Here is a 27,066-nt window from a genome sequence, read left to right on the forward strand (position 1 = left end):
GCCTGCGCAGATAGCGATCTAGGGACCAGTTCTGCGCAGTAGCTATGCGCAGTAGCAAGCAGGAAGTAAAGCCTTAAAGCCGCGAAATCAACGGCCCCGCCCCTGTGCCCCGCCCTCACTCTCCCTCGCAGAATGCACATACAAAATAATAGTTATACGATCTAGCTAACGATCACCTGCTAGCTATTAACGTGGCTATTAACGAGGCTTGTTGTCTTTTAGCTAACGTTAACGTTAGCTAGCCCATGCTACATTGATTTACTAATTAAATAGCTTGTAAATTAACTTACCAAAAAAAATTCAAAGATCGATTGGAAATGCCAGATCGGTTAGCACAATCTACTGCAGAACAACCCATTATGTCCGTGTGAAATTATAGAAATTATAGAAATTTTATAGATTAAATTTAAAGCTCCAATCTCCTCAGTCCTCCGAAGATCATGAAAAAAGCCTGTTGACGCTTCAGTGCCTCCTCGGCTCAGAGAGCTGTCAATCACAGCTGTCAATCACAGCTGTCAATCACGACGTCACACCACCGTTTTTAGAGCATTAAATAACTATCTAAAAAACAACTTATTTTAAAAACGAACACTTGAATTTACATTAGCGTGATACAAACTACAGTAAATGACAAAAAACAGCTTCGGAAAAAAGATATTTGAAGGGTAATTTAATTGTTTAGTTGGTCTCATTGAATAACATGGGGAGACGGGGTTTATGACCTATACTAGGACCACTCACCAGGGGGCGATCGAGACGTTTTGGCTTCACTTTTCAGGGCTTGTGCGGCACGTTTGGTACGAGGTAGAGGGTAATGAGGAGGTTGATCAGTTGGCAAAAAGATCTCTGAAATGAAATGTAATAGACATTAATGTATCACTAAGTAAAACTGAAGTTAAAGCAATAATAAAATCTGCTCTAAACAAAATGCGGCAACAGAAATGGGATAAGGAGACAAAAGGTAGACATCTGTATAAAATTCAAAATAAAGTTGGGGTTGAGAGAAATAAATACGGAAGTAGAAAGGAAGATTACATAATATCTAGGCTTCGAATAGGGCACACATGCCTTAATTACTCACTGTTTATCTGTTTAAATGTGGATTGTCAGAAACAGCTGAACACGCGTTGAGTCACTGCACAGAATACAACAGAGAAAGAATATATTTTACAGAAGCATTAAGCTACGTAGGTATAAATACATTGTCATTAAATAGTATATTTCAAAAAGCACAGAAAGAGACAAGGGTTTATAGTGCTTTAATGAGGTATCTAAGAGAAACAGGATTGATAAACAGAATATAGGTTAATATGTAAGGTTTTATTTATTTATTAAATTTTTATTTATTTGTTTTATTTTTTTCCAATCTCAGAAATATTTGAATATTTGCTTCACTCAGTTAACGCTTCTCACTCCTGTCCAGTTGGTGGCGGTAAATGCACCTTTTTGCTGGTTTGCCAACTGCCATAAAACTCTGAAAGACGAAGAAGAAGATAATGCAATAGAGAAAGTTGAACAATGGACTTCTAAATGTGGATTTAAACTCTCAATTCCAAAAACTCAGGTTATATGCTTCTCTAAGCGCCACAAAGTAGTACCACTGAAATTGTATGGTCAGGATTTTGGAACAGGTAAAGGTGGTGAGGTTTCTAGGAGTTCTCTTGATGACAGGTTGACTTGGTGTCAGCATATTGATAAGGTCAGAAATAAGTGTAATGAGATCAACAACATGTCTATCAGGGCGAGACTGGGGAGCGAGTAGAGCTTCGCTAATAAACATCTATCAGGCTCTCATGAGAACTGCCTCTGACTATGGTTCCTTAGCGTATATGCCAGCATCAGAACCTAACCTTAAAAAGCTTGATGTGGAGCAGGCACAGGCACTCCGGATTTGTACCAGGGCATTTAAAACATCACCAGCAACTGCTTTACAGGTGGAGGCAGGAGAGATGCCACTACGTATTAAGAGGATCAAGATCATGTGGGCATATTGGACTAATTTACAAGGACATAGTATGGTGCACCCCACAAAAACTGTCTTGCAAAAATGCACAGAGCATAATAAAAGCAATTTTTACAGTTTCGGATGGGTGGGTAATGCTAAGGCTCAAAATGCAGGTCTCAATCAGTTGCAAATAGGACCCACTGTGGCAATATCAACGAAACCACCCTGGAAATTTATAAAACCATCTGTAAATGTAAGCTTACAACAAATACTAAAAGAAAACTCAAAAATAATGCTGCAGTGGATAATAGTTCAAAACTATGTTGAGCAGTATCAAGAGGAATTATTCATTTTTTTTTACGGATGGAACAAAGCAGCCGGAAACAGGCCACACTGGTGCAGCATTTTTTATTCCTCGGTATGAAATAGTAGTCAAAAAGGGGGCTACAGACTACCTGTCAGTTTACACTGTGGAGTTGATAGCAATTTTACTGGCATTAGAGTGGGTGAAAAAAAAAAATCAGAGTCAAGGTGTTATTATAGCCTCAGACAGTTTATCAGCATTATTAAAGGCCATGTTGCAGGTTAACCACCACTTTCAATTAATGGGTACATAAATCACTCAAGATATGTATATCATTTTTAAAATGTCTCAAACATAGTCTTAAAGACCAGATTTTTAACGTTTTTGGTATTAACATTTTTTTTTACGCAACTTGGTGATGACGTCACGTTGGGGAGAAGTGGAGGAAAGGTAGCCTCAGCCTAGTATGATGTCGCGTTTCAGGCAACCCGTAACCCGTGTTTTTTCAACCTTAAACCCGTGAAAGTGCACTGGAACGGCAGTCAAACCCGTGACTTCCCAACCGTGAACTCGTACTAGATCGATGTACTCCGAGTTCTGACGTCACACAGCACGCGAAACAACAATGACAGCCCCTACGGATAATACTGCCTACGGATGCAGTGTTTATCCAAGTGGTGCACGTTGAAAAAATGGTTTTAGGTCAATGTAACATTGCAATAAAATAAAAATCTAGCTACAATTCCTTGCGCTCAGAAAGTTTGGCGTAACTTGCCTGAAACGGTACAATATCATTAGTCGTGGTATGAAATAGTGAGCTCAAAAACCTGCCTGGAACGCAGTATCAGAACTATGGCGACTGACTGGGATGAGGAAGAGGTGGCAAGAGCCAACATGTATGATGGCCCCCAGCCGTGTAATTTCGAACCAGCCAGACGTGAGAGGGCAAATGAGGAATTGCCAAGAACTGATGTCCGTCAAAGCTAATTAAATTCATGGTCCGAGGAGAATGAGTGGCGAGTTGGTGAAGTGTCCTGGTGAGTTGCTATCATTTAGCATCGCAGCAATGAGCACTGGAGCTAGTCTACGAGCAGCAGTGCACAATAATGACACATATATTTTTTACTGTCATTGACTAGCACAGAGTGAAAAATCAACGTTTTCTTTATATCTAGTGGCAGTGATCATGACGTTAGTTCAGATAAGTACCGGTAACCTTTGTCATAGTGTCGTAGAACTGTTAAACGTTGTCTTTGTCATTTAGAAATAGAAGGCATCATGCTAGCTATATGGACGTTTCTAAGCGTTTATCTCTTCCTCCAGTGAAAATGTTGTTGCAAACTTAGCCGTGTGTCTGCTGTGTTTGGCAGGTGCTTGTGTGGGCGGTGCTGTCCCATGGTAGTGCGTTTTGGTCGCTGTTGGTCGATAACTGTCTGTCTATCTATCTATATATCTAGTCTATATATATCTATGTATTTATCTATTTATCTATAATCTGAACACTCTCGTCTACTACTCGTCTCTCTAGTCGCTCTCAAGGTGGGCTTCGGTAAATTCTCTCCCCAACGTGACGTAATGCAATGCATTATGGGGGAAAGGAGACCGCTGTAAGATCGTACCTACTTTTCCGTATTATTTTCCGTTTTGTGATACCCAACAACATAAAATACAATGGATAACAGTTTAAATGTTTATTGCCAACAAGCAAATTGCACAAATTCGTTGAAAAATTAACCCTGCAACACTGCCTTTAAGCATTCAATCATGTAGACAAGACCTCTTTTATCAAATACTTCACTTGCTTCTCCCACTTCATAATAAGGGAATGGTTGTCTCCTTCCTTTGGGTTCCTGCCCATGTGGGGGTGAAAGGAAATGAAGTTGTGGATATGCTAGCAAAAAATTTAATAAAGCATAAAACAGTAGATGTACAAGTACCAATAAGTAGAGCAGAGGTCAAAACCATCATAAAGCAACATATGGCGGGAATATTGGAACACAGCAGACACAGGACGTCATCTATACAGCATACAAAATCAAGTAGTCACAAGCATGAGGAAGGGCAGAAGCCCAAGGGAGGAGATGTTAGTCTCACGTCACGTCTTAGAATGGGTCACACTGGTTTAAATACAACATTGCACAGAATAGGAAAACATCGCACTGGATGATGCACTGAGTGTAATGTGCAAGAGACAGTGAAGCATATACTGTTAGACTGCAAAAAATATGAAGAAGATAGGGCAGAATTAAAGGCACAGATGGATGAACAAAGCATGACACTTGAGCATTTATTAGGGAAAGCATCTGGGACAATTTCTTAATTTTATTTTTGAAAAACACTGGGTTAAGTGAAATAATTTAATAGGAAGGAATTTTCTTTTGTTAAGGTTTTATATAAGTTTTTATTTTTATTTATTTACTTATTTAATTTTTCTTCACCTCTCCTTTGATCTAATTCTAATACCCACACTCCAGTCTAGTAGGTGGCGGTAATGCACCTTTGAGATTAGTTGCCAACCGCCATTAAACCCGAGAGAAGAAGAAGAAGATAACGTGAACAAGGCGAATCGCATTCATACGCAACGAGATTTGGCTGTAGAGTACGTATTCTTTTAGCACTCGTTAAATAATTACATTAAGTAACGTACTTACTCCTTGAGTATTCCATTTCGAACGCCGCCGTACTCGACGAGATTTGGCCTTTTTTTAAATAGAATTCGGCGATGACGTCATCACTAGAGCGCGCTTACTAGTCAGCGTCGAGTCTTCTGCGAGGTGAGCAGTTCACAGTATTTTACATATTTACACAATTGTAAAATACACTTTACACCGTATAATTATGCAACAGTATACGAAGTCGTTTCTGCCTTGTTTTAATCGTGCACAAACGCTGTTTCTGCCTCTGCTAACTTAAAGAAACGCGAGGAAACCGCGTATGTTTTTGTATGTTTGCGTTTAGATGTCTGTGTACTGATAATGTTGCTATTAATGAATGTCTCGTGATCTGTGACTAAATGCAAACCGATATGCTGATGCGATTTTATTAATAAAGTTATTTCTCTGTCGTTTATCTTTGGCAGATCAAACTTGTTATAGTATCTTTACATGATTATAATTACTTACAAAAACTGATATATAAATCATATTGAGCCTCTCTAATGAGGCACGTGGCACATTTGAAATCTATCAAAGGTTTTCTGGTAAAACACACTTTAAGCTAAGAAATAAGGCTGAGAGCTGTCTCTAAGAACTTTAAATATCTTGGAAATCTTCATATGACTTTCTAAAGTAATACAACATTTATTCTCTTTAGCTTTTGTGAGCTCTCTATTGACATTTTTGCTACTCAACTTCAGCACATGCATCGGCTAACTGTATGTATGTGTAACAGCTCAAGCTAATTCTGTTTTTAATAGTTTCTAAAGGCTTTATTGTGTTTTGAGACCGTTTTATTCCCCACCATGTAAATAAGTGATTTAAAATCAGCAATGTTGAATAATTATGACATAGCAGTATTATTAAAAAATCTTCTAACTCAAAAACATTACATTATATATTGACAATATCACTTTTAATATGCCAGTGAACTGTTAAAGATGCAATTTTCATTTTATCCTGGATCTTCAGAAAAGCTTGTATTTGTAAAGTACTGCAGTCTCTGAGGGGTTGAGTAATTTTGATTGCAACTGTGTGTGTGTGTTTATATATGTATGTAACTGAATATAACATAATTTTTTTGCAAATCTGCTTCTTTCACTTAGACATTCATGTCCAGTGAAGCTACTCCCACAACAATCACACATTCAGTAATTCACCAATAAATGTTAAAGTGAAGACGAGTGTCAAATCTTCAGGAAGAGCTGAAATCTGTAAAGACTGAGCTTATAAAGAGGACAGAAAGAAGATGAAAGATCCAGAACCCTGCAGAATCAAAGATACTGAAGAACAAACGGGTTGGTGTTTATTCTATATTCATCAACAAAATAACTGTTAGATAAAAGTGTAGCAGATCAAACAAATGTAATAATAATAACATGGGATTTGTCTGTAATGTTTAAAAATGATAAATTGAAGATCAATGTACAAGAGTGTTACTGAAAATTAACCATTTTAACTTTTATTATAGAGTTGATTGAAGAAAATCAAGATAATGAAGAATTGAGTGAAATTGATATGAATAATCATGTCAACACTGGAGAAAAACATCTCAGTTGCTCTCAAACCGAACAGAAAACCAAACCGAAAGATTCAATGAAAAGAGGAGCCAAGAAATCTTTCACCTGCCCTCAGTGTGGAAAGAGTTTCCCATATAGACACAAAATTAAAGCTCACATGAGAGCTCATACTGGAGAGAAACTGTTCACTTGTGATCAGTGCGGGAAGAGTTACACACAATCATCAAACCTTAAGGATCACATGAACGTCCACACTGGAGCGAAACCTTACAAGTGTTCACAATGTGACAAGAGATTCAGACGTTCAGCAGACTTGAAAAAACACAATTTAGTCCACACAGGAAAGAAACTGCACAAATGTGATCAATGCGGGAAGAGGTTTGCACTAAAACAACACTTTACCGCACATGTGAGAGTTCATACGGGAGAGAAACCGTACAAGTGTTTATACTGTGACAAGAGATTCAGTCAGTCTGGAAACCTGAAGACACACAAGAGGATTCACACTGGAGAGAAACCGTATCACTGCACTGAATGTGGAAAGTGTTTCAGTCATTCAGTTTCTCTACACAGTCATACAAAAAACAATCACAGCAAGTAGATCATCTTCAGACCCAGAACTTTCAGATCCGATACCGTGTCTTCACCAAATGTGACAAAATAATGCATCAAAGCAATAAAATATCATCTGGATAAACCTGTCAAGTGACATGACAAAGAAACATTAGCTGAAGTTTTCCCAGTGAATAAAGTTCATCTTCAAATCCAGCAGATTCATCTTTGAGATTCAGATCAACTCAAAGACTGAGTTCCTCCCTAAAGAACAATGTCACCTTTTTTTTCTTGTATATCATTTCACTTCATGATATAAATAATATTGATGTGCTTTCTTATGGGTTTTATATTATGTTCAGTTGTCTTATATTGCATATGTGTCAGCTGTGAAGTGTTCTGAACCAGCGAAGGTTTCAACACAATTGACCCTTCGGTAAACCCCTTAGTTACTGTTGTGAACTCGGACAAACAGACGGAGCTGCTAACTGTCTTACAATGACAGCTGAAAATAGAATAAAATAACATTATCTATCCTCTCAGGACACCTGTGCTGTGTCCAAAACAGCTCCCTATCCACTATATAGAGAACTATATCGGGTGTCAGCCATTTTGTAGTGATGTCCGAATTCTGAGTGAACGACTTCATTCCCTTCATTCGTCCACTGCTTTTTACCCACAAATCACTCTGATTTCGAGTGTACATCAGTTGTAGGCTCGAAATCAGAATGATTTGTGAGTAAAAAGTAGTGGACAAATGAAGGGAATGAAGTACTATTTCCCACAATCCAATGTTGAGTAGCGTTGAGCTGGAAGCGAGAGCGGGAGAGTTTGAATGAGAAATGACGTATATATCTTTATTATTTCTGTTTTAATGCTTTTTCATACATTATATTAAAATATGTTATGTAGGCAATAACTCAGTTTAATATTTTACTAATTTACTGAGGTCACATCGTTGTTAACTTCCAAAAATGACGATAATTTGGTGGATAATTGAAAAATGTTTGTTAATCACAGTAGTGTATTGATTCTGATGTAAAATTAATGGTCACCTGAGGACGCTCTAAAACCATCTTATCTGAGCTTGAGCGAGTGTCAAGATAATAAAAATAAATACCAGTTATTAACATGTTTGTGTTTTTATTTCTCAGTATTTTAATAGCATTTAATGATTAGGAACATAAAGGCATTACAAAAAAATGTATTATATACCATTGATGAAACCACAAAGGTGACGGTGAGGTATGTATAATTACAATATAAAGTAATTTTGAGTATTTTTGCTATTAATATTATTTTCAAAAATTAGATACATGTAATGTAAATGTACATATGACCATGATTTGCAACAGCTCCAAGTCTCACACAGAGTATACGTTACCGTCCGAACATGCACATCGTCTTTCCATGTTACCATCTACAGATGTCCGAGTTCTGCTCCCCGTGCAACTGATACTCGACTGCCATTGGCTCATCTGCGTTCGAGAGAAGGGGCTTACCTATAGGTCATTATTCAAAGCTTTTTAACACGTTTTTTGCTAAAATAAATAACACCTTCAAAGTGTTATATCCCATTACAGCCAGTGGTTTCACGTGGTTCTACGACTGTTTCTTTGTTTCATTATATTTTATATAAATAACTGCTATTGTCACAGTAATTCATTTGTGTAGTAAAATAAAACAAATTCATAAATTAATTCTATGATCTGTTTATTTTTAACTCTGCCTCAGTCCTTAGTCTGTCATGTCATGGCCAAAGTTAAATTTTGAGCTCAATATATGTTATGATAATAAAAAAACAATGCTAACACATTATGATGTAATAAAGGAAACGGTGCTGAGATTTGCTTTGTTTGAACCAGATAGTGAAGCAATTGCATGGTTTTCAGTCGAATAAAGCTGAGCACGTCATAGATCACATGCTTTTTTCAAAATGAATCAAGCTCCGATACAGTGCTTCAACAAGCTTCGAAGCTTCGGTGTTGAACATAAAATCACTAGTCAGGTGTAGTTTGCTGACTTTTTCATGAAGGAAAGAAGATTTTTTACTAAGCTGAAGAAGAGGCTATAGCTATTCTCCACGTATGATGTATTTAGAAAACACAAATGCATGATGTATTTTCATGTAGCCTTGCAACTGATCTATGCTTCTCCTGTAAGTAGGAACGGTACCTGAACCAATGAGCTCTGGGACTAAATTACAAAAGACAGTAGTATTCATAAGCTCTGACGACATCGGTACTGGATAAAATTAAGAAAAAACATTTCATTATTGCTTCATAACATTTACATTTAATAATTTGGCAGATGCTTTTATCCAAAGCGACTTACAAATAAGAACAATAGAAGCAATCAGACCAACAGGAGAACAACAACACTATAGAAGTGCCATGACAAGTCTCAGTTAAGTCTAGTACAGAGTCTAACACATAGCCAGGAATACTGGAACACTGGAACACATAGCGCAAACTTCTGGAGGGCACATAAGATTGAACTAGTGAGTTTAGGAATGTTGGTGCCGTGCCAGTGGTCGTCTTTTAGGCAAGCATCAGTACCTTAAATTTGATGCGAGTGGCTACTGGTAGCCAGTGTAACCTGATTAGGAGAGGATTAATATGCGCTGTGTGAACAAAAGGCAGATCTAATGCCGTGTCGTAGTGATGACGCATTTTTGGCTCATTGAAGACAACCCTCTGCAGCATTCTGGATCAACTGCAGAGGCTTGACAGTACATGCAGGAAGCCCCGCCAGGAGAGCATTACAATAGTCCAGTCTGGAGAGAACAAGAGCTTGGACAAGAAGTTGTGTGGCTTGCTCTGACAGGAAGGGTCTAATCTTCCTAATGTTGTATAAGGCAAATCTGCAGGACCGGGTCATTGTAGCAATATGGTCTGTGAAGCTTAACTGATGATCCATCACAAAAACGAAACAAAAACAAAGTCAATGTTGTATCACAAATTGCAAAATTTGTGAGACTGCTTAACTCACAATGAAGAAGATGTTAACTTGTGGATGTGAGCTCAAGTGTGCCATCAAAACAGACCGACTTGTGAGATGAGGTCTCTTCCATTTAAAGCAACAGTGCGCAGACCGATCGCAAGTACCGCAAAAGCGATTCGAAAGCACCAATCGCTTATATAATAACATCAATCAATCAATCAATCAATCAACATTTATTTGTATAGCGCTTTACAACAACCGTCAGGTATCCAAAGTGCTTCACATCATAGAATACAATAAACATCATATCATACAATAAATACATATAACAAAAAAGAAAACAGCAAGAGGGAAATTGTGTCACCAATACTATGTATTAAAAGCCATCCTAAACAGGTGGGTTTTAAGTTTAGACCTAAAAAGAGTTTCATCTGCAGTTGTACGGATATCAGGGGGTAACTTGTTCCAAAGTCTTGGGGCAGCAACTGCAAACGCCTGATCACCCCAACGCTTGTACTTTGACCTTGGGACTTCTAAAACCAGTTGATTTGAAGACCGTAACGACCGGCTGTGCTCACGCAGGGTTAAAATCTCACTTATGTACTCCGGTGCTCGGCCATTTAGGGCCTTAAAAACGAACAACAAAATCTTAAAATCTATTCTAAACTGTACTGGAAGCCAGTGTAAGGAATAGAGGACAGGAGTAATGTGTACACGCTTAGGTGTATTTGTTAAAAACCGAGCGGCAGCATTTTGCACAAGTTGAAGTCGTGCAATAGAGCCTTGACTTAAACCTACATAGAGAGCATTACAATAATCCAACCTCGAACTAATAAAAGCATGAATCACCTTTTCTAGATCATGCCTATTAAGAAAAGGCTTAACTTTAGCTAGAAGACGAAGCTGAAAAAAACTCATTTTGACAATATTGCTGATTTGCTTGTCAAATTTCATGTCGCAATCAAAAGTAACCCCTAAATTTCTGACAGCAGGCTTAAGGTATGGAGCCAAAGCCCCCAAAGTCACCGCTGAACCGTTTGGGTTGCCGAAGATGATACACTCCGTTTTTTCATTATTTAAACTAAGAAAATTTTGTGACAACCACATCCTAATATCATCGATACAACTAAGTAGGGAGTCTAGTGCGACATTATCATTCGGTTTTAAAGGCAAATAAATTTGCAAGTCATCAGCATAACAGTGAAAGGATAGATTGTGCTTTCCTATAATACTCCCTAACGGCAACATATATAAAGAAAACAAGATTGGGCCAAGAATTGAACCCTGGGGTACCCCACAAGAAAGAGGAGCAGCCGACGAGGAACATTCACCAATCATAACAGAGAAGCTCCTATCTGCTAAATAGGAGCTAAACCATTGAAGTGCCAAACCTCGAATGCCCACACAATGCTCAAGACGAGAGAGGAGGACTGCATGGTCCATCGTATCGAACGCTGCTGTGAGGTCCAAAAGCACTAACACAGCAGGACTCCCGGCATCCACAGACAAGGCAATATCATTATGTACTCTTAGCAGTGCAGACTCGGTACTGTGACGTGATCTAAAACCAGGCTGAAATTTTTCGAGGACAGAATTTTTCTGCATAAAGGCTTGTAACTGTATAAAAACAACTTTTTCCAAAACCTTTGACAGAAAAGGCAGATGAGAAACTGGTCTAAAGTTAGATAACACTGAAGGTTCAAGATTTGGTTTCTTAAGTAGGGGCCTGACCACAGCATGTTTAAATGCAGCTGGGACACAACCTAGACTAAGACACAAATTAATTAAAGTGAGTAAACTTGACCCAATGGCGGTATTAAAAACTTCTTTCACTATCCTGGCTGGGACAATGTCTAACGGACAGTTGGTGGGTTTCATGTGCTGCACTACCTCAGAAAGCAGTGTAAGTGAAACTGGCTTAAAATCCTCAAAAACAGCAGAAAGCACCGGAGCAGCAGGTACAAACACGTTAAAATTAGCACTGCAGTTTTGCCTGACAGCTGCTACTTTGTCCGTAAAATAACCAAGAAATTTCTCACATGTACTAACTGAAACCTCTGTCGGATCAGAGGTGCATGGATTCAACACAGAGTTAATGGTATTAAATAAAACTCTAGGTTCATGACAACTGCTATTTATGACCGAAGAAAGATGCATCTTCGCCGCCTTCACAGCCTTCTGGTATGTGGCTAGGCTGTCTCTTAATAAACCTAGTGAAGAAAATAATTTGTCCTTTTTCCACTTTCGTTCGGCTTGCCTACAGTGTTGCCTAAGGGCCCTTGTGGTGTCATATAAGTTATCAAGCAAATTGTATCTTTCCAGCCATTTGTATATGCAATAATATCTATGTGCCTATAATGTGTTTTTTGTTTTCTGAGCAAAGAGAGAAATTTCAAGCTCGTGGACAGGTGTGTGCTTGACCAAAGTCCATTTCTTAGTTTGACTTGAAGCAGCCGCACACAGACCGATCGCTGAATGACATCAAAGCACTGTGAAAAGCACTCACAGTATAGAGCACTGTCAGAAACCAGATCGTGCTTTCGAAACGCTTTCGCGGTACTTACGATCTGCGGGATTATAAATCACACAACTTTGGTAACAGTCAGTGACTGGGAGACTTGAATGTTTTATTAAAAATCTTTTATGTATAGGTGCGTCTTGAAAAAATAAAACATCATGGAAAAGTTATAAATTTTTTTGTAATTTAATTTAAAAAGCAAACTTTTATAGATTCTAGAGTCACTGCACACAAACTGAAATATTTCAAAAGTTTTTTGTTCTAATTCTGATGGTTATGACTTACAGCTTAGGAAAATAAAAAATGCACTATTGAAACATTTTTGAATATTTTCTCAAAGATCAATCAAAAAAGATATACAAAACAGAAATGTTCAAGATCTCCAAATGGAGTTGATCAGTCTTTGGAACTGCTGAGGCGTTATTGAAGACCAGGTTGCTTTGATAGCGGCCTTCAGCTCCTATGTTTTGTTTGTCAGATGTTACTTATCTTCCTCTTCACAATACCCCATAGATTCTCTGTGAGGTTCAGGTCAGGTGAGTTGGCTGGCCAGTCAAGCACAGTAATATCATGGTCATCAAACCACTTGGAAGTGGTTTTGTCACCGTGGGCAGGTGCTTAAGTCCTGCTGCAAAATGAAATCAGCATCTCCATTAAGCTTGTCAGCAGATGGAAGCATAAAGTGCTCCAGAATCTCCTGGTAGATGGCTCAATTGACTTTGGACTTGATAAAACACAATGAAGCAACACCAACAGACGACACAGCACCCAAATCATCACTGACTTCAGAAACTTAGGATTCTGTGCCTCTCCAGTCTTTCTCCAGACCTTGATTTCCAAACAAAATGCTAAATTTATGTTCATCTGAAAAGAGGACTGTGGACCACTGAGCAACTGTCCAGTTCTTTTTCTTCTTACCCCAGGTGAAATGCTTCTTAGATTTCTTTCTGGTTCATGAGTTCCTTGGTTCTAGGAATGTGACAGCTGTAGCCCTTTTCCTGAAGACGTCTGAGCGTGATGACTCTTGATGTGCTGACTACGGCTTAAGTCCACTCCTTGTGAACCTCTCCCAAGTTCTTGAATCAGCTTTTCCTGATAATCTTCCCAAGCCTGTGGTCATCCCTGTTGCTTGTGCACCTTTTCCTTCCAGTCAACTTTCTATGAATATATTTTGATACAGCACTCAGTGAACAGCCAGCCCTTTCAGTAATGACCTTTTGTGGCTTGATGATTGTCTTCCCCATAATTGTGGTTGCATGTTCTAAACTAGCCCAAGAGGTACCCAGTATTTATACTCAAAATTAGTCAAACTAAAAAAGCTCAAAATGGAGTATTCTTATTTTTTGAGATACTGAATTTTAATTTTTTCTTAGATGTAAGTTGCAACCATCAAAATTAAAACTTGAAAAAAAAATAATAATATTTTTATTAAATTGCTAAAATTTCCATGATATAAAAATATTTTGAGATGCACCTGTAAATAGAAGTCTGTTACGTTTCTCTTATAGACTGTAACATTATACTTTATTGGTTGATTTGTTCTTTTTATTTAAATTACCTTATTTTTCGGACTATAAGTCGCACCTAAGTATAAGTCGCATCAGTCCAAAAATACGTCACGATGAGGAAAAAAACATAAGTCGCACTGGACTATAAGTTGCTTTTATTTAGAACCAAGAACCAAGAGAAAACATTACAGTCTACAGTCTTTCTCTTGGTACATTTCTCTTGGTTCACGTCAAATTAATTGATAAGTCGCACCTGACTATAAGTCAGACTAAAAAAAAGTATGAAACTATGAAAAAAAGTGTCACTTATAGGTAAATGCGGAAAATACAGTAAATAAAAAATCAATGCAATACGCGTTTTTTCATTGCACAATTACATTATTGGTAGATTTTAATGCTGATTTTCTATTCAGTTTTATGTATTTTATCGGCATAGTTTGTGTGTACATTACCAAAGCATGTTACAATGAATATTGGCGATTATAACAATACACAATGCATTAATATGAAATATTAAGATTCTGTATTGGGTCTGGGCTTTATAAGGCTCAGGTGTGGCTCAGATTTGGGGATTCTGGTTTACTTAAGGCTGAGAATTGGCACCAATAATAAAACATGTTGCTTTCAAATAATTAATTTCAAAACACTGCTGTGACGAGTGGGGCGGGGCCAAGAGCCGTGGGAATGGGGCGAGGCTGGTGGAGTGATTGGAGATGAGCGATACCTGCTCGACCCACCGGTCTCGAGTCCCACGGAGGAGATGGAAGGATATAAAACAGGAGCGACGACAGTGATGGACAAAAGAGGACCAGGGGGGTATTCCAGAAAGCAGGGTTAACTTACCGTGAACTAAAACCTGAACTCACGGTTGATTAACCCCAAACCTTGCTTACTCGAGGTATGTGGTTCCAAAAACTCGTCCGGGAGTAAGTTAATTCAACTCAGAGTATGTTCCTGGTTAAGACTCAAGACATTCTCAACAGAGCGACGATTTGACGAGTCACTATAGAAACGGACGCTAAGAAAAAGCGCGCCATGCTGTTTCTTTCTTCTTCTTTTGTTAATTAGTTGTTTACATGCTTAGAGCATATCGCCACCTAATTGATGGCTGTGCAATCATTTTTATTTTTTTCCATTTAATCTTTAATACTTGAGAATGTGAATTATATTGCTTGTTTTATGCTAATTATACATTAAGTCATATCAGATATGTATTTTGATTTAGAATTTATACATTATAGAAAAATGCCACTCCATGCAGTGAGATATAACATATAATAAATAAAATATATAAATATATATAAGTTAAACATTACCTTGTCATAGTGTTTTATAATTTATACATACCTCTTAATACATAATTTACAGATAACTCTTATATATGCCAATAAAATAAATAATCATATTAGAATAATATATTACCTTATTTATTACTTATATTAGCGCTTCCTAATTAACATATATATATATATATATATATATATATATATATATATATATATATATAATAGGCTATATTACATATTCTAATATTATATAATGTTGTGCGGTATCTGTCACGCCCACTGAAGGCTCGCTGAAGTGAACTAATCCTGGAACATAACCTGCTCTGGAGCAGGTTATGTTCAGAGAGTGAGTTGCTATGACAACTAACATAACCTGAAAGTTACCTCCGTTTTTGGATCCGAAAGTTCAGGTTATCCATTTACTTACTCTTAAACATACCCGGGTATGTCACATAACCTGCTTTCTGGAATACCCCCCAGGCCTGGATTTATTTTGTGTTTTGGTTTTGTTTGTGCACGGCAGTCAGCCGTGAGGGGCTGTCGCGCTGTTTTGTATTTATTTTATTATTAAAGTTTTATTTGATTGTCCGCCGGTTCTCGCCTCCTTCTTCCAGATGATTGTGAAGGTTAATTTATTACAACTGCAAACAAGCTGGAAAAATACTGAAAGGATAAATTAAAAGGGTTAACATTAAAAAAAAAGAACAGACTTATATTTTTAAGCGTTTCCTTTGTACAATAAAATATAATTGCATCTTTTAAGTAGTGAAAACAATTTTATAAAAAAAAATATGTATATTTTTTGTATTTTTGCAGGATTGAAGTTTATCAAGCTGCAAAGGTGAGAGTTGCAACATGCCCTGTTTGTACATGCCATTCAAATGTATTTTCCTTCAACTTTATTGCAAAGTTTCGTCTTGTATTTGATGTTGTCCACTTACACAATACAATGACAAAACATGTCACACAAACCCAACCCACTATTAATATTCCAACTCCTCTCTCCAATGTAATGTTAGTATGCTAATGAATGAAAATATAAATAAATAAATATTCAGGGGTCAGCTTTACCTTTATCACTGTCTTGTCAATAAGCTGATCATCTATCATTTGGACCAGGGGTGCACCGAAATTTCGGCCGCCGAAAATTTTCGGCCGAAATTGCATTATCGGTTTCGGGCCGAAATAAAAAAAACAGCCGAAAACGTAAACCGAATATGAATGTCACCCGCCCCTCCCATCCGTGAGCAAGTGCTTAGGTTTCACTCACGGTCGAGCTGTTATCACGCGTCTGCCTATCAAAGATTAAGCATGTCAAAGGGCTGTCACAATCAAAAAAAGCTTGTCACAAAAGCTGCACAATCGATCGGACCAACCAACACAAGTTTCGAAAACGAAAACAGGGAATCGATTTTAACGGCCTTCTCTCGGAGCGCGTCCAGCTCGTCACTATACGCTCGCAGCGAACGCGCATCACACAGCAACTGCAGGTTCTGACACACACACACACACACACACACAAAAGTGACAGCCCTATGCGGGAGGACACCAAAGTTGCAATATGTAACATTTGTTCTGCAAAAATCTCCAAAATTGTGGATTTTTTTGCACAATTTTTAAAAAACTATTTTATTTGATGGAACATAAAACTTGAAGAATAATTATTATTTATATTTATTGTAAAAAATATTTTATGTTTTGTTATGTAACTGTTAATAAAAGTTTGATTATTATATTGTGATTTTTCAATTCAGATCCATTAAATCCAAGCAATATATATATAAGTTTTTAAAAGAAGCCATTTTCGGCTTCAGTTTCGGTTTTCGGCCAAGTGCATCCTAAATTTTCGGTTTCGGCGCAGAATTTTCATTTCGGTGCATCACTAATTTGGACTGTATTCGCGGCTATGATATAAACCATGCAGAAAGACTGGTCGGAGAGGTTAGGGTCACTGGTGAAGTGATGGTAGCTTCAGATGAGCCAGCGAGATGGCCTGGGGAGCTCTAGCCAGGATCCCAGAAACCGATCCAGCGGGGTCAAGGGAACTACAGACGTACCAACAGTGGGGCAGCGAGGTGGAACAGATACCCCCAGCATGGGAGGCATAGCGTCCCTTAGCGGGGGCGGAGTGCAAGCACTCGTCTGATTTCAAGTGGCAAAGGGGGAATGAGAAGGCAATGCTTTCTCAAGCCAGCTCTGCATGGAAACTGGCAAGGGGAGAGGGGAATGAGAGGTGCTGCTGTGGCCGAGCAGGAGTGGAGGAGACCACAGGGGGGCACCCTTGTGTATATATTATAAATATAATGAAGACATCAGATGTAAAAGCCTCTAAGTGTCAATTGAAATTTTCTCCTAGAATTATAGGAGAAATTATTAAAATATTAAAAATGTAAATCAAGTTTTGACAAAAAATTATGATTAAATTGATCAAGCTTGTATATTTATGTTCAGTTATTTCACTAATGGTAATGAAAAAGAGCTATTGCCATTAAAATTGAATTTAAAATTGCCATTAAAATTAAATAAAAATGTATCTCTATTGATTCATTCATGTTTATTCATGGATGGTAATAGCACAAGCAAATAAATTACTTTTTCCTTGCCAAAAATCAACATCTGTCATTGTTCACAGGTTTGTGTGTTTTTCTGAGGTAAAATTTATTAGCTAAATAAATGATGATACTTACGTTATTTGAGAAATTCCGTAAAAGGCGTGATCTGCAAAATTTTCGCTGTTATGATAGCGTATGTCACATGACATTTCCAATATGGCGCATGTACGTCCGGACTCCATTCATACGTTCTAATTTAAATGTAGTACCTACTCACATAGTACGCGATTTCGGACGCAGCCAAGATGTGTTTCATGGCCTTCTGAGTAATGTAGTTTAAAACTTTTAGTAACGAAACTCAATAAATACTATCTTTAATGAACAAAGGGATGTGTAAATAAGTTTTTATTGTCAATGCGCACTCCTCTATGACATATTTGAGAGGCTGGTTGAAGTTTTTTATTTTACTAATGCACTTGTTTTATATACCACTTTTCCATGTCTGAAAACTTAAAACATTATTCCAACATTATTTAGTAAACATTGTATAAATGTTGTATAAATAATTGTAAAACATACACATACACATTATCCTACATACTATTCCCTTAATCAGGAACAGTGAACTAAATGAGTCACATTTCTGAATACTGTACTTTCTCTTTCCACGCTTTTCCTTAGGCTACTTACATTATGATTTGATGGGTATTATGCGACTTTATGATGAAATACATAAATGTTTGACAGAAACGTAAAGAAAAATGATAATATGAGTAGGCTACAACAAATTATTATCCAATTCATAGTTATAACAGAAGGACCCCTGAAAACAACAGTAATACCCATTTGGAATGAGCTTCTCCATTTATTTCATGAACAAGGACTCTGGCCTGTGAAAGAACACAAATACAATGCTGACAGTAAACTATTGCATCAATTTAAATAACCAATACACTTTGTGACACTTGTTGATTGTTTGTATAATTACACAAGCCAATGCATTATTCAGTAAGGTACTTATTGAACTTTACAAGGTACAGACTGTGTGTAGATTATGGTGCAAAAAATGCAATATAAAGCATCACAATATACAAAATCTAATCATTGTAAAAATCTGTGTTAAAATTTCCTCTTCTTGCTCCTCCTCAAGTTATGGATATCGGTAATGTGCATAATCTTGCTTTTAACTGAGCACTATGTTTACATTTCATGGTAAATCATCCTTAGTGGTGCCTTAAGTGTCTTTTTAGCAGTATAGCCCAATTGAGCCTTTTGTTATGCACTTTTCAGCTTTCCTTTCATGTAAATAAAATTTGGCATATGTATTGTATTTGACAATGCGTATTTTGGTGCATTTTTGTCCTAAATATCATAGATCTGACTAAACAAATGTTTGTTACAGTATGAGTCATGGTAAGTTATTATATGTAGTTTATTTATTCAATCAACCATAAATCATAAAAAAAATCTATCCACATTTATAGGACATTTAAAAACAAGACATGTTGGCCAAAGTGCTTTACATTCCATGACCGAAATTATTCATACAATCTAGGACATCATATTTCTCTCAACTTGAACGAAACGATCACACTATTATCAGCATGGTGTTTATATAAAATATTATACAGGATATTAAAATAAATATTTAAAACATTTTAAGATGTTATATGCACCCCAAATCAGTTAATAGTGATTTTAGATAACATTCTGTAAAACAGATACATTTAACAGAGTTTGTCAGATGCATCAAATCATTCGCTAGACTAAATAAATGATTGGAATAATTAAAACGAATAACTCGTGTCTTTGTAAATCTTGATAATTGATTAATATTTTTTTTTATTATCTATATTTTTAAAATGAATATTTAATTTCTTTTAAAAGCAATGTATCCGTGATCCATGTTTTTTGTGCAGTAAACACTGACATACATTGCGTGCATATACAATATTTTATTTATATAGTTATCTGTGTGTGAATATAATCTTTTGAGTATTTATACACTGTATATATATTTTGGACTACATTTTATATCATTTGGACAAGTACAATAAGTAGTCACAAGTCTTAGTTTTTGGGGGGTTTGCATTTACAGAATTGTGTAATTTATTCCAAAGTTAACGTTTATTCTGTTAAGGAAAATCATGTTCATTATCTGAGCTGTTGTCGCTTTCTGAGAGCTCTTCCTCTTGTCATCTTCCTGTTCAAGCTTCTCTCCCTCAGACATCCAATCTTGTTGGCTGAAAAAATTCACCTAACCAACTAAATAAATGTTTAAGTTCATAATGTTTCCATTGCATGCAGTGTCAGACAGGGTAGGAAAAAGAGCGAATGAAACATCAAAAAATAAAATGCTGTATATCAATTGCTAAGTAAATGAATGTTTTAAGACTTTCTTAGATTTTGAATTTATCTCATTAATCATTGCTTTGAATTTGGACATCTTCTGTGTCATGACCAACTGCCATCACCTTGTCAAACACCTCCCTCTTGGTGAGAAATGGAGCTGATTCTGGTTGGCAAAACAAGAGTCATTATATGCAGTGCCTGCTCATAAAAAACAAACAAACAGTGATATAGACTTTATTCAGTTCTGTTCCTGGTCTTCAGGTCTTCAGGATAGCTTGATTATAACAGGCAGTTGTGTTTGATTAGAATTGGAACTGAACTGCTGGTGGTGGCCCTCTGGGAACAGCATTGAATTGCCCTGTTATATAGACCATACCAGTACTGCTAGGGATTTGCCAAGGCCAAGCAACAGTTTCAGCTGTGAAGAAGTCTTCAACTGAGCCAAGCTTCTGGGATGGATCTGCTATGCTGTTGTATTCTTCCACTGCAGCAACTAGCTTTTTCTTCACTCTTCACTCCTTCTGAGACACAAAGAATGATCCGGCTTGTTGCTATCTGAATAGAATTAATGTTTTCTTTAATTATTATGTTTAGGAATTGCAGCACTCGTTTAGCTACAAAAATAAATGTGACACAATGCGACAACTAATAACATTTAAAAATTAACATGGTAAATTCCCAATGTTTGTTTCACCTGTTTGACTGTACAGACACTGTGTAGGCCTTTTGATGCTGACTGTTAGCCCTTCTATTTCCTTTTGTAAACTTCTCATATCACCACTCCCATGTCGGTCACTTTCTACAGGAGAAAATTCAAAAGCAACTTTATACTCTATATTACCTGTCATTGATATGAATAATAACAAAGCAAATCAAAATAATACCTGCTGCCCATTGCTGTACATCTGAAACCAACCGATGAATACAATCATCATGCAGTGAAAGCTCTGTCTTCAGTTCCTTTAAGTTGTGTTGCTGCATTTGCAGAGCATTCTGAGTCTTTAAAATACATAGTCAAATGTAAAAAGTCCACCATCCGTAAGCGATTTCTAAGAAACACTGTGGATATTTCAAATCAATCCAAACAAACACAGCCCTCCCTTCAGTGCTATTTTTCCAGTGACATTCCATTATTTTGTGATATTCCAATGTCTTACCAATGTCCAATGTCAAGAGTGTACCCGCCCCCTACTGCTGATTGGCTTCAAGAGTGTTGAGGTGCTCAGACTGGGCCACTTTCAACAGTGGTTTTCAAAATCTGCTTAATGCACTAATAGTAAGGAATCGATTAGTAAAACCTACAAATCCCAACTGCAATATTTGACTGAGAAGAAAGTTATACCTTTACATATCTGTTAACCAGAGCTTGTCCCAAATTGAGAATCTTCATGTCTGCTCGGCCTATAACAGAAATATAAGAAAATGTGAGACGTGTATTTAACAAAGGTCATTCTGCATTAATCATACCCAATTCAACATATCTGATTTTGACATGTATTTGCTGATAACAGCAATTCTGGATAGAAAACTGTTCACCTGCTCCACTTCCTCACCCTACTCTTTTAAGTATACTTTAAGTATAACAGTAGCAAACTTTGAGTACACAACTAGTTTACCTCTATGTTTGTAGTTTGTACTGCAATTATACCAAAAGTGAACTTACAGGTTTACTGATAGTTTACTAATTTAATGCTTTGTACACTTTGAAGTATAGTCTTAGTAAACTACTAGTTTAGTAGTTTTATACTGGAAGTATACTCAAAAGTTTTCTTTAAGTGAACTTTACATCATACTTTAAGTATGCTACTATGTCCCTGTTTAGGTTTTCATTTGTATATATTTTGTTATATGAATAAATGAACATACAAAACATCCAAAGAAAGAACAGGATATCTGCTTGTAAACAAAAAAAATTTATTCTAGCTTTATTCATTCTTTTTTTAAACAGTTTGTGTTTCATACTTTTCATTCACTATAAAAAGACCATGAATTTGATTCAGAATGATAATCAAAATGCAGATGGAGTCACGCCAAACTTCCTGGGTACAATGAATTGTTGTTGTATTATTTATTTTATTGCAACATTGCCATTGTTGTTTCATGTTCTGTGTGACGTCAGAACTTGGAACTCAGAGTACATCGATCTAGTACGAGTTCACGGGTTGGAAGTCACGGGTTTGACCGCCGTTCCAGTGCACTTTCACGGGTATAAGGTTGGAAAAACACAGGTTACCAGGTGTCTGGAACGCGGTATTAGTAGTAGTTTCTTTTTTCTTCTTCACTTGTGTTTTTTTGGGAAATTCTATACAGAAGATATGTACTAGCGCCCTCTACCGTATAAAAATTTAAACACAGATTCTAGGAATAGCTCAAATATATTTAGAATTTTTGTAAGTATAAGTCAAGTATACTTAAATGTCACTTTAAGTATATTTCTGAGGAGTACATAAAGCCCATTTCTGAGAAGTACATAAAAAGTAAATTTAAATGCATACTTTTGTATTTTTTGTTTAAAAGAAGTATACTAATAGCACACTTGAATAAACTTCTCTTTCGTAAGGGCACCAATAGCTGACCCAGCTCCTTCCTGGTAGGCCCCACTATACTTGAACAAGTTTTTAAATCTGACAAAAACAATGCACTCAAATATATATATATATATATATATATATATATATATATATATATATATCTTACAATTACATACTTAAAACACATGTTAATATACCTCAAGAGTGTGCTTTGGCATGCATTACTGACAGAAAAGGATGAATGTCCAGTAAAGACTGCAGCTCGGGGAAGTGCTCAGATATATGCTGGAGATATGCGAAGTATTCGCAGGCTTTATCTGCAGAAAAATGGAGTAAGCAAAAATGTCCCCTTAAAACATATTTAAGGCTGTAAAGAAAATGACATGGCGACAGACAGCAATCTCTAATCCCTCATCATCCAGTGTGATGCACCACACAATCTTCCCAACACCTACATCATATAAATTATATATATTTTTTAAAAGCTCTAAAGATAAACTGCTAAATAGACCTTTACACCTGATCCAGCAAAAAAGATTAATATTTACAGAACATTTAAATTAACTTTTGTAAAATATGTTTATAGATTTCTCAAAAATTATGAATGCATCAAACAAACAAATCTATCCCATCATGTGTCCCACATATGCGTCCCATATATTAACTGTTAACTGTTATGTTATTGTAATGCATTAACCTTAGTATTCATCCGGAAGAAGGAGGCGGGAACCGGCGGACAATCAAACAACATTTTAATAATACAAATTAAAGACAAAACAGCGTGTCAGCCCCTCACGGACGACTGGTGCGCGCAAATAAAAATCAAAACACAACTAAAAGCCCAGGCCTGGTCCTCTCTCGTCCTTCACTGTCGCCGCTCCAGTTTTATATCCTTCCATCTCCTACGTGGGACTCGAGACCGGCGGTGGGTCGCAGGTGTCACTGATTTGCCCAATCATTGCCGGCCTCACTCCTTGTTCCCACGTCCCTCGGCCCCGCCCCACTCACCACAATTATGTTCTTAAACTACACAATTTCCAACTGCTTCAATCCAAGGTAATTTCAAAACAGTGAACACAAACATTTTAAGTAGTCATAATGTAAAACGTACATGTTGTCAGAGGGCATCATATTGATATCTTCTGGATCTGTTTAATTAATTGTTTTCTAAGCAATGCATTTTACTTTAAGGAATGTGTACAATTGTTTGAGAAAAGCTGGTAATCAAATTAACCAGTAATATTTGCCAACCATAATACTTACGTGATCACTGTTTTTGTGGACAAAGTTCACAAATTCAGACACCTCCACATCGCTCTGTATAAAAATATGGTTAAGTAATCCCCTTTTCTCTGTGATATTGAGTAAAAATTCAGAAGTTAACACATCATTCAAAATGACTAAAAATCACTTTAATTTACAAACCGTGTCTTGCTTTATTTTTAAAGTGACAGTGTTTGCGATTGCCATCAACAGATACAGCTAGCATGTCCGGAGTGCATGCTGGACAAGTGAAAAACCCCTCCTGACATATCTTTTCCACTGCATATCTTGCTGCAACCCATTCATTGAAACTGCAGCTGAAGGCATTGGCTGATATTTGTCCACTCTGAAATGAAGAACAGGTAATACTGGTGTTCCCTTTCTGAAGTTCACTCTGGGAAAACTCATTTTTTCCATTCTGCTGAAGCCTGATTTGTTTACGTTTGTGTAGCTGCACAAACCAATGGCACTTTAACCCACCAGAAGGTAGCTTCTCTGTAGCGTCATTCATCAGATTATTCTCCTTTAGCGACAAGGATCATCTTTTTGCTGACTCTTCAGCAAGAAGAAGCCGTGGAAGAAGCTCCAGGAGGCTCTCTCTCGTCTACGCTCGCGGGTCACCGAGGCGATACCCCCCCCAAGGCCTTGCCGTATTTATCCGGCCACTTAGGGGACTAAGTGGAAAAAACAGTGGGGCAGACATTCTTTTTCAGTGGGTTCGGGCGATGTCACTTCGGCTTAGCGCCCGCGTCCCCCGCCCTCCCCTTATCCTCTCATGGCGGTGCCTGAAAAACTGGGTACAATGGGCATCAAAGCGGTGGAATCGCACGCGCAGAGCGGAAAGCACCGGGAGTTCATGTTCGATCTGCATCTGACTTGTCAGTTTTCAAGTCTCGCCTGAAAACACACTTTTATTCAATTGGTTTTAATAATTTGTAACTTGTCTTTTAATTTTTATTGCTATGTTTGTTGTGTGATATATTGCTTTGTAAAGCACATTGGTCAGCTTGTCTGTATAAATGGTGCTATATAAATAAATTTTGACTTTGACTTTGACTTTGCAAGAGCTCGCGACAAGAGTTCAATTGAAGGTTTCTGTTCCACTTCCGACTGTTGGGAATTCCCAGCCAACAACACAATCATCTGACCTACGTCTATTTTTTGGCTCTACGCCAACACTAAGAGCTGAGATGATTTGGGTGCTGAGGACGGTAACAAGCCATCACTCGTTCAGGTCAAATAGCGGGATTGAGAAGGATTTCAAACCTATGTTTCCAGACTCTGGGCTTGTGCAGACGTTTACGTGTGGAAAAGACAAAAGCCGATATATAGCTAAGTTTGGACTGGCGCCATATTTAAAAAAAGAACTTATTGCCGAGGTCAATAGATGTGGTGCTTTTGTGATCATGTTTGACGAAAGCCTGAACCAGACAACTAAAAGCAAGCAAATGGACCTGCATGTGCGGTTCTGGTTGAATGACCATGTTCAATCAGGGTTCTTTGGATCTCAGTTTATGGGCCATGCAACTGCACAAGACCTACTTAAGCATTTCAAAGTAAGTTTTCTTTTAATCAATGTATTTATTACCTTAACCTTTTAGAGTGTATCGTAGAAAATGTAGGATAACATAAGTTCACAGTTTGTTAGCCACAATGTTCCATAGGCTTCATTTCAACTTTTACCTCAGCTGCTTTCAGCTTTTCACATCTTTAGGTTAACAAAATATAAATTATAACTGCACTATAATTTATATTTTTGTATTATAATTTATGTATTATGATTTATATTTATTACAATTTATATATAAGTATATAATCTGTATCTGTATACAGTTAGTTAATAACTATATAGATTTATTATGTATTTATTTCTATACTAAATTTTTGGAACTGCAATTTTCCCATTTTAAGGTAATAAAAAGGGCAGTAAATGTTAAGAGTGGAATGTAATACATTTTACAATACAGCTTGGGTGGTGTACACCTTCCCCCGAAATTTCTTAAAGGGATAGTTCACCCAAAAATGAAAATTGTCATCATTTACTCACTCTCATGTTGTTACAAACCTGTATATATTTCTTTGTTCTGATGAACACGAAGGAAGATATTTTGAGCAATGTTCGTAATCAGACAGTTTGTGAGCCCCTTTCACTTCCATAGTATTCTTTTTTCCTACTATGGAAGTGAATGGGGCTCACAAACGGTTTGGATACAAACCCTGCTAGAAGAGAGCATTTCTGCACTCTGACCAAGACATCTGTGTTTCCCCTGCCATTTTGTGGGCATCGTTGGATAGAAAACCTACCAGTCATCGTTAGGCCTATTGCAGTATTGGCCAATGATCGTGATGTATGTGGATGCAGTAACACAGAAAAGCTTCCAAATCCAAGAACATCATCCTATAACTCCATTGCAGAGGCACGGCATGATCCTTTCATTATGGCCAAGTTTCACTTCTTCATGGCTGTCTCCAGGACATTCTCCACCTTTCTGACTACATATCAGACAGATGAGCCTGCTGAAATTGTTTATATTGTTTAGTTCTTGGATATTGTCTGTGAAAAACTCACTGTGTATTGTAATAAAATATTATTGCTGTAACAAATGCTATTTATTGTTTTTGTGTGTGTGTGTGTGTGTGTATGTGTGTGTGTGTGTGTGTGTGTGTGTGTGTATACTGTAGGTATATGTATATGTGTGTGTTTTCATTGCAGGTTTGGTGGTCTTAATTTCCGTACAAGTCGGTATTAAAAAGGTCTTAAAAGTCTTAAATTTAACTTGTTAAGGTCTGTAGACACCATGATCCAAAGAGGACATTATTTTCGACGATGTCACCATAGACAACTGTGTCCTTTGGCAGCATCAGAAAGGAGGAATGGGGCAATTCTGGCAAGGAGCACGAAGCAACCTCACCCTCCACAGGTGCCAAAGCTATGAAAGCATATGGGTAGCATTATTTAATTTGGAATGTAATATTCAAAATGACAATGCAATATGTAAAATGACAATGCATTTCTGTATTTACATTTACATTTTCCAATACATTTGTGCAACGTTTGGTGCAAAATGAAAATGAAAATTAAATAACATAATTTTAATTTGCCATTTCATACACCATTTTTAATATGTAAAATGAATA

The 27,066-nt window shown here is 37.0% G+C and overlaps 2 protein-coding genes across 2 annotated transcripts in view; one reads left to right on the forward strand and one right to left on the reverse strand.

Moving 5' to 3' along the window:
• LOC132146361 (zinc finger protein 658B-like) overlaps window positions 1-27,066 on the reverse strand; it is a 910,027-nt gene that overhangs the window by 243,625 nt on the left and 639,336 nt on the right. The window lies entirely within an intron of this gene.
• On the forward strand, window positions 6,002-7,157 carry LOC132151638 (gastrula zinc finger protein XlCGF49.1-like). Its single transcript, XM_059559940.1, has 2 exons — window positions 6,002-6,201; window positions 6,375-7,157. Exons 1-2 carry the CDS (start codon window positions 6,153-6,155, stop codon window positions 7,022-7,024), a joined length of 699 nt encoding a protein of 232 aa, XP_059415923.1. The 5' UTR covers window positions 6,002-6,152; the 3' UTR covers window positions 7,025-7,157.

The sequence above is a fragment of the Carassius carassius genome, chromosome 1 (assembly GCF_963082965.1).
Source record: "Carassius carassius chromosome 1, fCarCar2.1, whole genome shotgun sequence".
NCBI lineage: Eukaryota > Metazoa > Chordata > Actinopteri > Cypriniformes > Cyprinidae > Carassius > Carassius carassius.